The sequence below is a fragment of the Carcharodon carcharias genome, chromosome 2 (genome assembly GCF_017639515.1).
Source record: "Carcharodon carcharias isolate sCarCar2 chromosome 2, sCarCar2.pri, whole genome shotgun sequence".
Lineage (NCBI taxonomy): Eukaryota > Metazoa > Chordata > Chondrichthyes > Lamniformes > Lamnidae > Carcharodon > Carcharodon carcharias.
Genome location: NC_054468.1, coordinates 70301050 through 70314289, shown reverse-complemented (window position 1 = coordinate 70314289; position 13240 = coordinate 70301050). Strand labels below are relative to the sequence as shown.

Genomic DNA, 13240 nt, shown 5'->3' with positions numbered 1-13240 from the left:
AAGTCATTGGTTGCTAGTCTGCTTCGTAATGCTGTTTTGGGTTAGTTTGAGTAAAAGGTTAACAACATCTACATGGCTTCTTTTCCCTTTCAATGATGTTAGTATAAAATGGCCAGGTTAAACAAGCGCACTAAAGCCTACTAAAATAAAATCTAAAACCTAGGCCAGCTAAAAGTAGGAACATTAGATACTAGAGAAATGAAATACAGTAACAGAATTATGTTTGGAACTGTTAAGGCTTGCTTTATTACCTTCCAGAATATTCACACATTGTGAGCAGTACCACAATTGTAAAATGAATGTAGCAACATCTTAGCAGTGACAGAGCCACGCCTTTTGAATGGTAATGACCTCCCCCTCACTAAAGCTTCTGAATCTCTCTCTAAATGCCATCACTTGCCATGCTGCCCATATATTTCACTTCCTGACTGAAAAGAAAAGGAAAATCTTGCATTTATATAGACATCTTTTGCAACTTCAGGACATCCTAAGGTGCTTTACTATAGAAATACTTCTGAAGCATAGCTACTGTGGTAATATAGGAAACAGGGCTGCCAATTTGCCCAGAGCATATCTGTTTCAGTTGTTGGTCGAGGGAGGAATGTTGACAAGGGCACCAGCAGAACTCCCTTGCTCTTCTTCAAATGGTATCATGAGATCTTAAACATTCACCTGAGGGGCAGAGAGGACCTTAGTGTAACATCTCATCTAATAGATGTCACCTCCAATGGTGCAGCAACCCCCTCAGTTCTGCAATGAAAAATATCAGGATATAAATGGTGGAAGTTATAATGAAGTCCCCTATCTCATCCACCCCACCTGCCCCCTCTGCACACCAATACACAAATGCTCAATGTGTTGAGCTGAAATAAGGTTTCTGCTCAATATGTGTACCAAGAAGACTCACAAGTCAGTTGGTCCCAAATAGCTTAATTATGGTAGTGAATGTATCCTTGGTCTGCAGCTGCTATGTGATTGGCTTTATCAGCATGATTGAATAGTTTGCTTGTAATATGAGGAAAGCAACCTGATGCTAGAAAGGTCATCAACCTTTCCAAAACCAACTGTGTGAATATGTTGTGCAAATTGTCTTTTTCAAATAAGCCCATTATAGATACAGAATCACAGAATTGTTATGGGGCAAAAGGAGGTCACTCAGCCCATTATGACTGGCTTTCCAAATGAGCATTATGACTTAGTGCCATTCTCCTGCCTTCTCCCTATAATCCTGCACATTGTTTCAATTCAAATAATCATCTAATGTCCTTTCCAGTCAATAAAACGGGTAGCCCAAGTTAGCCAGGACCATGTTGATCAATGTGATAGGAGGGGTGACCCATGGAGACTCTCTGTTCCCTGACTTTTAAATGGTTGTAGCTTTGAAAATTGTGGTGGGCACATCTGAAGTATGCTGTGCTGAACTAGTCCACATTTCCAAATCCCAACCCTGATTAAAAATTCAGCAACGGATGTCTGCATTTCCTCAACAAGTATGACCATGCCTATTGGTATCCAACAGATAACTGAAGTTGGCATAAATCATTGGGATTCAGGCAAAGGTCATTAAAAAGGAGAGTTCATTTGTTTTCTAATTAGACTAAATTAAGCTTATAATTGAGTAAATGATCTCCATAGATTGGAAGTTACTTTCTGAATCTTTATTATTACAGTTTTGAACTTCAGCTTTAAAACCTAAATGGCTAAAAAGCACTCTAAATGGAAAATAAAGTGACTCATTTATGACAAAATTCTTAATTTCAGGAGATGAAGAATGAAGGGAACATTACAGTAAGTAACATTTATGGGGTTAACATAGTCTGAGCAGTTGATATTAAGAGGTGACTAAAGTAAAGCAAGTTTAGATGATTTTACTGTTCATCTACCTCTGAGAAATGTAGGAGAGAAAGGGAGGGAAAATAAATATCAAGCAAAGCCAATGTGATGCTTCTTTGTTGCAGTCTTGTACTGCACTGAAAAATTTCTGAAAGCCAAGGCTCTTGGAACGCCTAGTGCTGAAATTACAAATTGATATTAGTAAGAGTATAATAGAGGGAGGATATAAGCATTACTAAGATGTAACAAAATGTCAAACTAATAATCGTCAACACATGAACCCAAGCGTTGTGTTCTCCTTCAACAGGTAAAAGCTCTACAGTGAGTAATTTTGTACTAGATTTAAAATATTTGACCAGTGACTGTTGCTTGATGTTCTCTCCCCTTCTTTCATCATTTTGATCCATTCTGTAAAGGAACTAATTTATGTTCTTTTCTTATTTTCACCATGGACTTCTGACCAGAACGTTAAGCCCATTCCTTGCTTCAGATGTCAATGGGCTGACGCGCCTTTCCAGCATTTTCTGCTTTCATCAAAGTTCATACCATTGGACTCTCAGAATACCTGTACTGGAGCTTATTATCAAAATTACACTGGATCCTGCTTCACAAGATGAGACTGGATATTGAGAAAAATAATCAATATTAAATTTACTAACAGGCACTGTCCACGTTGCTTTTTGTGGCCCTCCCAATAGTTTTGCTTCCAATTACAAAGGAATATATAGATTAAGAGGAGTAGGTCATTTGGCCCCTTGAGCCTGTTCTGCTATTCAGTAAGATCTTGGCTGATCTGATCGTGGCCTTAACTCCATAATTTGCCTACACCTAATAGCCTTTGACTTCTTTGAATCTATCTATCCCTTAAAACTATTCAATGACCCTGCCTCCACTGCTCTCCAGGAAGACAATTCCAAAGACTCATGACGTTCGGAGAGAGAACATTTCTTCTCATAATTTTTTTTATTTGGTCACGGAGTGTGGACATCACTGGCCAGGCAGCATTTATTGTCCATTCCTAACTGCCTTTGTTCAGAGGGCATTTAAGAGTCAACCACGTTGCTTTGTGTCTGGAGTCACAGGTAGGCCAGACCGAGCAAGGACATAGATTCCCTTCAGGATATTAGTGAACCAGATGTTTTTATGACAACTGGCAATAGTTTCATGGTCATCATCAGACTTTTAATTCCAGATATTTATTGAATTCAAATTTCACCATCTGTCATGTTGGGATTCGAACCCAGGTCCACACAGCATTACGCTGGGTCTTTGGAATACTAGCCCAGTGACAATACCACTACAACTTCTTACTTTTAAACTGATCCTCTATTTCTAGTCTCCCCCATATGGGAAAACATCCTGTCAAGTACCCTCAGGATCTTATATATTTCAATTAAATATTGTCCAACTGAAACTAGATTTTCATTTCATATTCGACTCTAAACAGGATAGAGGCAAGTAAATTCAAAATATTGTTGTTTCTAAATTATAGAGTGAATGTTCTCATTTAAAATACCTAATCGTAAAAGGAAAATTAAGTACACAGGAATGAAATGAGGTTCTTTCATAGACTTGGACAATGGCATTTATTGTTTATATGCAAATCAATTAGCTTGGACAGGATTCGGGATTAAATTGATTTGAGTTGCTATTTATAAAAAATGTAGACAAGTTCTGTCGAAGGGTCATGAGGACTCGAAACGTCAACTCTTTTCTTCTCCGCCGATGCTGCCAGACCTGCTGAGTTTTTCCAGGTAATTCTGTTTTTGTTTTGGATTTCCAGCATCCGCAGTTTTTTGGTTTTTATATAAGTGAATAATAATGGCAAGTTCATAAAGTATTGTTTGAAATTGAATAAATCTTTTACATTATAATTGTATTGATGATTTACAAATTACATTTTCGTTCAATATGTGTGCACTAATTCAACAAGCCATTCTCTTCCAGCGAATTAAGATTAAGTGGCACTTCCTTATATTCAGCATTCTATTTAAGACAGGGTTAATTCTCTAATCATGAGGGGGAAAGTAGGCAGAGGTCATACCAGGGAGAAAGGACCCTCAATATTTGCCTTCTTGTTTGTGGGCAGAGGCAGCATTGGAGATAACAAGCAGCTGGCAAGGATTCTGCTGATCGGAGAATGGTTGCTTCCACCTGGAGGCTGGTGACAGATTATGTCATCAGCTTAATGTTTCTAAGATGCAATGTCACCCTGTGCCATTGTCAACTGGCAGGTGCAGCGGCATTACCATCTCCTGTGGTCCATTGAGAAATAACCCTCACAAATTCCCTGATGTATAGCTCATGAATGTAGCACCCAAAACGATCCACACTTCATAAAGTCTCAATGTTCTGAGAATATAGTCAGCCAGGCCTCCTGCTCCTCAACAAATAACAACTGATGAGTGGTTGAATATGTATGTGTGCAGACATGTGGTGTGATAGGATCGCATGATATCTTCCATAGTTAAATAGTCTCACTGTCTATTCAACTTTATAGTTAAGGAATGTCCAGTTGCTTGGAACACTGGATATTTGATATCGCCTGAGGAGCTTTGTCCCGTTCATACCTTTAAGAGGGCAGATGATAGAAGTGGGAAAAAAATTCCAGAAGCAAAGACTGGATTAATAAAAAATGATGACAGAAACAAATTTAATCTCAGTTTATTTTAATGGGGTTGATTGAATTTCTGCTTTGTAGTACTCCCCAACTCATTTAGTATGTATGTATATACGTGTTATTTTCTGGTCAACTACAAATTACTTAATAAATGTGCAACAACTATTGTCAGAGTCATTGATCTTTCTTTGTAACTTATAGTTAGCAAAGCATGCAATGACCAGCAGAGAGAGAATAAATTGAAGCATAGCAATGCCATCAACTCCACAGTAAATGTACACATAAGACTTGTTCACTATAATTTCATTTTGGAGCTAAACTACCTATCATTCAAGATTTACATCTTGATTTATGGCAGCATTTAAAATCCAAAAGGTTACTGCTTTGTAATCGCTTTAGAGTTGATATTAACTTTGCATACAATAAGCATTCAGACTGGTAAAAGGCAATTTTATCAAAGCAACTTGTTGGTTCTAAAGTATCTTTAATGTAGCAAAATCATTTCAAAGTGTTTCACAGGGGCATGAGTCAGATAAAAATGGACACCAACCCTACAGGTTGCTAACTCTGGTTTGACAAATTCCTGGAGATCTGATCATGTGTCATCAGGAAATATTGCATTTACCTAATAAAGGTTTGATGTCCTGTAGTTGAGCATGGTCACTAATGGATTCATGCTAGGAGTAGCTACGTGAGAAGTTCCAAAAATGAGAATTTCGACCACCTGAGGGGGTGGTGGAAGCTGATTCAATCGTAACTTTCAGAAGAGAATTTGATGTATACATGAATATGAAAATAATTAAGTGCCATGGTGAAAGAGCAGTGACACAGGCATGATGGGCTGAGTGGCTTTCAGCTATGCTAACTTAGAGACACGCCCCCATCCCCACCCATCCCGACAGATGAAGACGGTTGAGTTTGGTGAGGCTGCCACTGCAGACGTTTCCAACAAACATAGCTGTCCTGCCTTTGACATCAAAGCCAGGAATGACCTATTCAGCTGCCTGTGTCAAAGATGTTGGATATCTCAGAGAAAGAAGTCCTTTCTTTCAGGAGTGTGTATTTGTACACCATAGCAGCAAAGTACACACTGTACTTAAATTTTGGATGCAAACATGTCAGAAAATGTTTTAATATGTGGATGTGGTTCTCAACCAGGCAATGTTAAACTTAGGTGTCTGATGAGGAATATACCTTTACTTCACATGCGCCTTTCTTGTTTGGGACTGAGTGCGGAGGAAAGGAATGTGCCTGCCAGGTTGGAGGATAATGTGCTAAAATCCCAGTGGGGAGCGAGACAGAGATGATAGACTCTAGCCTGCAATAGCCAGAAAGCGGAGCACTGTGCGGTGAGGGCTCAGGAGAGGACCGGGGAGGGCTCAGGGTACGGCTGGCAAATGCTTGGGAGAGGGTGAGTGCGGGCTCACGGTGGTGGAGAGAATGAGCCAGCAGTGGATAAGACAACTCATAGAGCTGCAGGCTGCAAGAAAAGGAACAATCGGCATGCCGCGGAATGGCTGAGCGGCCGTTGTCACAATGCACAGGTACAAACCTGGCAATGGCTGACCAGCACACACCAGTGATGTTAATGGTGGGAGAATCTGTGCATGCACCAGTGGAAGTACTGCGAGCCAAGTGCACACGTGCAGCTGTTCAGTGTCAGGAATTACAGAGGATGAAGAAAGGAAACAGTTGATGGCGAAGTGAGAAAGCCAAATATGGGAAGAGTGACTTATAGAGGGGAAACCAGAATTGGGAGCAATTTTGATTCCACCTAATAGCAACATATTGAATTTGCTTATATTATTCGTTCATGGGTGGCACTGGCAAGGCCAACATTTATTGCTCATTCCTAATTTTTCCTGAGAAGGTGGTGCTGACCTGCCTTCTTGAATTGCTGAAGTTCATGTGTTCAAGGTACTCCTACAGTGCTGTTGGGGAGGGGTTCCAGAATTTTGACCCAGTGACAGTGAAGGAATGGTAATGTTGTTCAAGGTCAGGATGGTGAGTAACTTGAACAGGAAACTGCAGGTCATAATGTTCCCATGTGTCTACTGCCCTTGTTCTTCTAGGTGGTAGAGATCACAGGTTTGGAAAGGGCTGTCAAAGGGGTCTTAGTGAGTATCTTGTAGATGGTACATACTGCTGTCACTGTGTATCAGTGGTAAAGGAAGTGAATATTGAAGGTGGTGGATGGGGTGCAAATCAAGCAAGCTGCTTTGTCCTGAATGTTGTTGGAATGGCAATCAACCAGGCAAATGAAGAGTATTCTACCACACTCCTTACTTGTGCCTTGTAGATGGTGGACAGGCTGTTTTTACTCTGACATCTGGCTTGTGACTAGCAGCCAATCTATAATTCACTGATATTCGCCTGAAACAATGACCAGAATCTTTCTGCACTGCACAAGGTGCAGTCAGCTCCCCAGTCGACGTCACTTTAACTGGTCCTTCCTCACTCCATCTCCTGAGACTTTGGTTTGGAATCAGGTTCCATATGAAAGCGAGAACTCTGAACTGGGAACCTCAGTCAGGACCGGTCTGTTCTTGGACTTCACATGTCAAAACCAGCTGGCAAAGACCAACCAGACCCAAACCAAGATATCCCCCAAAAAGGTAGCAGGCTACAGTGCTTAGGACACTTCTCAAATGGCACATTGTTTTAAACCCAGCTCAGCCCCAACAGTTCTCCTCGAGCTCTGACCTAATAAAGGAAAGTTTTAATAGAATGATAGAAATTACAGCACGGGATTGAGCCGTTTGTTGGGAAATTTATAATAGAAGGTCCCACAGAGGAGCTGCACATGGGGCATCCATGCCAAATTCTGGGAGATTCCAAGGCAATTGAGAGTATCGACAACCCTACAAATCTAAAACAGGTGATATTAGGAGGGATGATCAAAAGCTTGGTCCACGATGTGGATTTTACAGAAAGTCTTCAAGAAGGAAATGGAAGTTGAGTGAAACATGGATTTAGGGTGCAAAGTCCAGAGTGTAGGACATAAACAGCTGAACACAGAGCCACCAACAATAGGGCATCAAGGGACGTAGACAAGGCAAGAATCAGATGGAATGCAGAATTGTGGGGGTTGTTGGGCTGGAGGATTTTACAGGCTGAGGACATGAAGGGATTTAAAAAGGGTTTTCATCACAAAAAGAGTGATCAATACTTGTAGTGGAGATCCAGGTAGAGCAATAAAGGAGATACCATTCTTGGAGCCAATTTAGAGGTAGTCAGATGTTGGACTGGGGAATTAGTCTGTACTTTTTTCTAGATGGATGAGTCAAGTTGGGCAGAATGACCTAACTTACCCATATTTCTCTTGTGAACCTTATGGCTAACTAATCCACAGTACTGAATTAACTTGCTGTTTTACTAGCAGCCTTGTTATATATACACCCACTTAATTTGCAAGGCATGGATTAGAAATAATTAATTCTAGTTTGGACAGTAAACTTTATTAGAAACTTCTTCATTCGGTTAGTTCACATTTAAAATTCTGAAGGCAGCACCGTCCTTACATTCGACACCCTGCAACTGCAACAATTTCCAGTTTAAAAACTAAATAACTTTAAAACAGGTCTAAGAAAGTTAAGCAGCAGCATCTTAAAAAGATCTGACCTATGCAGAAGTGAAAATGACTGCAGCTCACCAGTGAAGGGACTGGTATGGAGCAGGGTTATTATAATACAGTCTCTGCACAGATAAAACTATTCCACACACGTACTAGTACATTGCAGTGAACAAAGTTTTTAAGTTGAATGAAGTAAAACAGTTCTGGAAAAACTTTGTTCAAAATAAAAAGTGACTTGAGCTTTGTAACAGTGAATATTGTGTGATCTCTCAGTAGTTTCTTTTCAAATTCATGCAGAACTTCACAGGAAATTTTGCAATAAGTAGAAGCTCGTGCATACTGGCTTCAAGGCATATGTTTTCTCTTCATCTGTTGAAAACCAGATCTCAATCAGTTAAATATGACAGTCATGCTAAAAATAATAGCACAGTACTAGTATACAAGCTAATACCCCCGCATTTAAAAACAACTACTGTAATTGCCCCAGAGGTCCCTGTTAGCTGATTACTGAATTCAAGAATCTCTTCAACCTGCATGTTCAGTTTTAAACAGGAAAAAAATACAAAACAATTACAAGGCAATATCCTCAAGCTACAACCTGCTGAATATTACAGGGAGCATTTGAACAATCTAGGCTTCGTAGGGACAACAGGCTAAAATTACAAATGCATATAAAGCAGTTTCTTGGATTAAGAGGATTTTGTAATGAGGTACTGTTTTACTGCTAAAATAGGAATACCTTTAACACTGGTTGAAAATAATCCTCTTAATTCATATGACAGGTTCTCCTCTAATTCCTATCTAAGCATCGCCTATTTGGAAGTCACAATATTTCAAACAACCATGGGTCCTCCACAGATTAAAATTTGATGTAAACCATAGCTTTTCATCTCTTTGCATTGATTTTCCAGCTTAGTCCCAGTTTATTCATCACTGGTACTGCAAATAATTCTTCAGAGAAACAGGCATGGGTAGGGTCTCTATTTCATGCAATCGTTCCTTGCCAAGAGAAAGGCGAATGGATCTTCGACACAAGTCCATTAAAGGCAATGGTTCCGCTGAAACAAAAAATAAAAATAGTCAGAATGTTAAATGCCGAGTAAAGAAATCAGAAGTTGCAGCTCAGAAAGAAACACTTTGGCATATGCATTTGTGATGCCAGCTCTCAAATTGCAGCAATTTCGAATCCCATTTCCCTGTACCTTTTTATAGTCTTCAATTGCAAAATCCCTTTTGAAAAACGTAATACTCATTCTTAATCCTTCATCAGTGTTGGTTCAAAATCCTGGAACCCCCCTCCCTAATAGCACTGTGGGTGTACCTTCACCACAAGGAATGCAGCAGCTCAAGAACACAGCTCACCACCTTCTCAAAAGCAACAAGGTATGGGCAATAAATGCAGGCCTAGCTAGTGACACCCATTTCCCAAGCATAAATAAAGTCTGTCCTTCATTCTATCAGTGTTAGTCTCTGATTTCAACCCGTCCTTACTCATTTGTCAACCAGTGGAAACATGAGGCTGGATTTTATGGGCGCCATGTCCCCCGTTCACCAGCCCGACCGAAAAGTCGGTCATCAGCTCGTCCACCTGAAACCTGGCTGCTCTGCAGTAATATAATGCTGAGAGCAGCATTAATTGTTTCAGGTTGGGACTTCCATTCCTATCTGGGAGGAACTCTCACCTAGAGATTTGTCGGCCAATCTGAATCCCCCACTATCAACAACCTGGGGGTTACCGCTGACCAGAAACTGAACTGGACTAGCCATATAAATACTGTGGTTACAAGAGCAGGTCAGAGGCAAGGAATCTTGCAACAAGTAACTCACCTCCTGACTCCCAAAGCCTGTCCACCATCTACAAAGCACAAATCGTCCCTGGATGAGTGCAGCTCCCACAACACTCAAGAAGGTTGAAACCAGCAGCCCGCTTGATTAGCATCACATCCACAAACATTCATTCCCTCCACCACCGACGCACAGTAGCAGCAGTATGTACCATCTACAAGATGTGCTGCAGGTATTCACCAAGGCTCCTTAGACAGCACCTTCCAAACCCACGACCACTACCATCTAGAAGGACAAGGCCAGCAGATAGATAGGAACACCACGACCTGAAAGTTCCCTTCTAAGTTACTCCCCATCCTGACTTGGAAATATATCGCCGTTCTTTCACTGTTGCTGAGTAAAATCCTCGAACTCCCTTCCTAAAAGCACTGTGGGTGTACCTACACCACAAGGACTGCAGCGATTCAAGGTGGTAGCTCACCACCACCTTCTCAAGGGCAACCAGGGAAGGGCAATAAATGCTGACCCAGCCAGTGAAGCCACTGCTGGGACTGCAGGCAGTGCCTGAGGAAGAAAACTTGATGGAGCTCAGGCTGAAAGGTAAGTCTGGGATCTTGGATGGGCCTGAATGGCAGATCCCAGTGAGGGGGTGGGGTTGGGGGCGGAGTGGGGGTGGGGGTGGTGGGTGGTGACGTGTTGGAGGAGTTTGAAGGGCCCGAGTTTCAGGGGCCGGGGGAGGGTTAAAGGTTGGGGGAGCACCGATGGGCTCTGGGGACCCCCCCCATGCAGAGGAGGTACCCTCCCCTTCTTGACTGCCTGTAGTCTGCGCAGTGAAAGTTGCCGGGCTACTCGCCTTGCAAACACCTTTCCCTGCCGCATGTAAAGTATTGGTCGAGGTTGAATGAGGCCCTTGTGTCTATCAATTGGCCACTTAAGGGCCTCAATAGGCATAAGGGCAGATGGTCTGCCTGACACCTTCCCCTGCCCACCACAAAATGAGAGACAAAGTCAGTATTGGGCAGTAAGGCAGCAGGGAGACTATCTACCTTATTTTAAAAGCCATCCAGCCTTCAAATATGCTGGTGGTGGATTAGGGGCGGGTGGGGGAGCCATAAAATCCAGTCCAAGATTTCACTATGAATTCTACCAAGAATGCCCATAATGAGCCTTCCATTAGGTCTACTTTAACCTTTTCTGTTCCAGTGAAAAGGCCTCAATTGTTCAAATCTTTCTGCTTAACTGTAATTGCTCATTCCTAGTAACATTCATATCTCTGGCTTCAGGAGAACGCATCAAATGGTGAGGTAATAGTCCTAAGGGTGCTAACAAGAATTGCAGTACATCAATTGAGTGGTCATTCTTCATGGTTGGCTTGGTCAGTAAGTTTGAGAGGACTATTCAGCTCAACCTGAGCCTCAGTGACACCCAAACAAACGTATTTTCTATTGGGTCATTCATAAGCAGAAACCTGCCTATTACTCCCCTCCTACGCCAGGCACCTTAAGGTCAACTGTAGCATCATCACTGCCATGTCAACAGAGAATAAGTAGCAGCAGAGAACAGGACTGAACATTGGGCCTTCTTACAACACAAAGTGGTTCAATTATCTAAAAGGTCAGGAGGACAATTTCAGTTTTTAACTATAGCTAGCTGCCGCAGCTTGGCTTGGAATTCTTTTTGACAATCTTTCCTAGAATTCTTCTATAATTTTGTTCTTGCAAGCAAGATGGTAAAGCTTCAGAAAATGAATCAGAATCAAGTTCTGCACAGTGTACCTGCCACATCAGGAAGCTTTTGTATGAAAGAATGTGGGCATGATCCCTTTGGGCCAATCCAGTTCCATAAGTGTGTGTAAGATTAGATTATCACATTGCCATATTCATAAAGAGCAACTGGAAACATTCAAAACATTGACCGAATTCCTCCATTCTATTCACAAACTATTAAGCCAAAAATAAATTTCTTACACTGTTCTTGCATGGCCCACTGTTTTTCTCTTTGATAAAAGTCTGTGGGACGGGAACTTGCTACAATCCTCTTGAGCATATGCCAATCAAATGATCATCAATGGAGTTAATATATATCAGGTAATGTCTCAGCCCCACCCTTTGGTTCAAAGATGGCAAACCAGACTGCACTTTAATTGGCTGCAGCATACCCAGATCAGGTGAAAGGAAAATTGGCTGGGGTTCCTACTTGTGACTTATATGCTGTGATCTCTACTGAATATGAGCACAAAGAGTTGACTGAGATATCCTTCACCGCCAGATCGCCTGCTGGAACTCAGCTTTGAGCTTCACAAACAAAGAATAACCATTTGGGTATGGCAACAGAGGACAACTGCTGCAGATGTAACTAATGTCTGTAGAAAAGGAGCGGTGAGGGATTGATTAGTGAGAGGCCAAGCCTCTGAAATTTCAACCAAATCATTTCAACAAATGTTCCCAGTGCCTTGGGACCACGTTCAGTCTACAAAAAGCATTTCTTATGTCTGAAGCCAGTGTGTTCTACTAATGTCTCCTCATCTTCAATGTCCTGTACACCATTCACAATCTGGAGATGTTTTACAATTGTAATCCTAAAAGTAACTAAGAAGAAGGAATATGGGGCTGGTTTCTATAATCAGTCTTCTGTTAAAAAACACATACACAATATTGAAACAACAGTTTTCAAAAACCTAATGTGGGAAAAAAGTGAATCCCCAAGCTAAATAACTTAAGATTTTGGAGACCACAAATGTATCTAATAACACAAATTAATATATGTGATAAATATAAGTTGTTGTTGCTGATTGCTCTGTAGAGTTGGTCTTGAATTAGAGTCTAATTTTTGAGCAGGATGTACAGAAATTTCCAATTCTGAATTCAAACTCCATGGGCAGAATTCTTCATCCTGTGGGCGGGCGGCGCCTGATCTGAACGGGAATGAAATAGTGTGCGATGACGTCGGGTGGGCATCCCGACATCATTGAGCACTCACGTGATCTTTTGGTCGGCAGGCGCCGCGAGAGGTGGCTGCACGCCCGCCGACAATTAAGAGGCCTATTAAGGCTCCTAAAAAATTAATTAAGCTGCATTTTTTTTGCTGCCTGCTCAATCGCTCGGTTGGTGGGCGGGTGAATATGCCAGGCGGCTTTTACATTTTTAACAAGACCTCATCCACAGGCGGGATGAAGTTTCCAACACTTAACAAAAAGCAATAACATTTTTTTAGCATCCTTGTTCACATGTCCCTCTTCATGTGACTGAGTTATGTGTTGGGACATGTTGATCTCATATGTTAAAAGTTTATTTTTGGATTCAAAATCTGTCAGCTCCCTGAGGCATCTCTGTGCCTTCAGGGAGTTGTCAGTGTGCACTCCCCCGTGCATGTGCACACTTCAGCACTTGCGCGCCTTCCGTCCCTGCCCTGGCAGCGTGGAGACTCCC

The 13240-nt window shown here is 41.6% G+C and overlaps 1 protein-coding gene across 1 annotated transcript in view; it reads right to left on the bottom strand.

Moving 5' to 3' along the window:
- Positions 1–7895: 7895 nt before the first annotated feature.
- The window catches only part of LOC121274319 (SPRY domain-containing SOCS box protein 1-like), a 121916-nt gene continuing 116571 nt past the window's right edge, over positions 7896–13240 (bottom strand). The window contains exon 2 of the mRNA XM_041181565.1: positions 7896–9085. Coding sequence (XP_041037499.1) covers positions 8958–9085 — 128 coding nt within the window. The 3' untranslated portion in view covers positions 7896–8957. The remainder of the gene's footprint in view (positions 9086–13240) is intronic.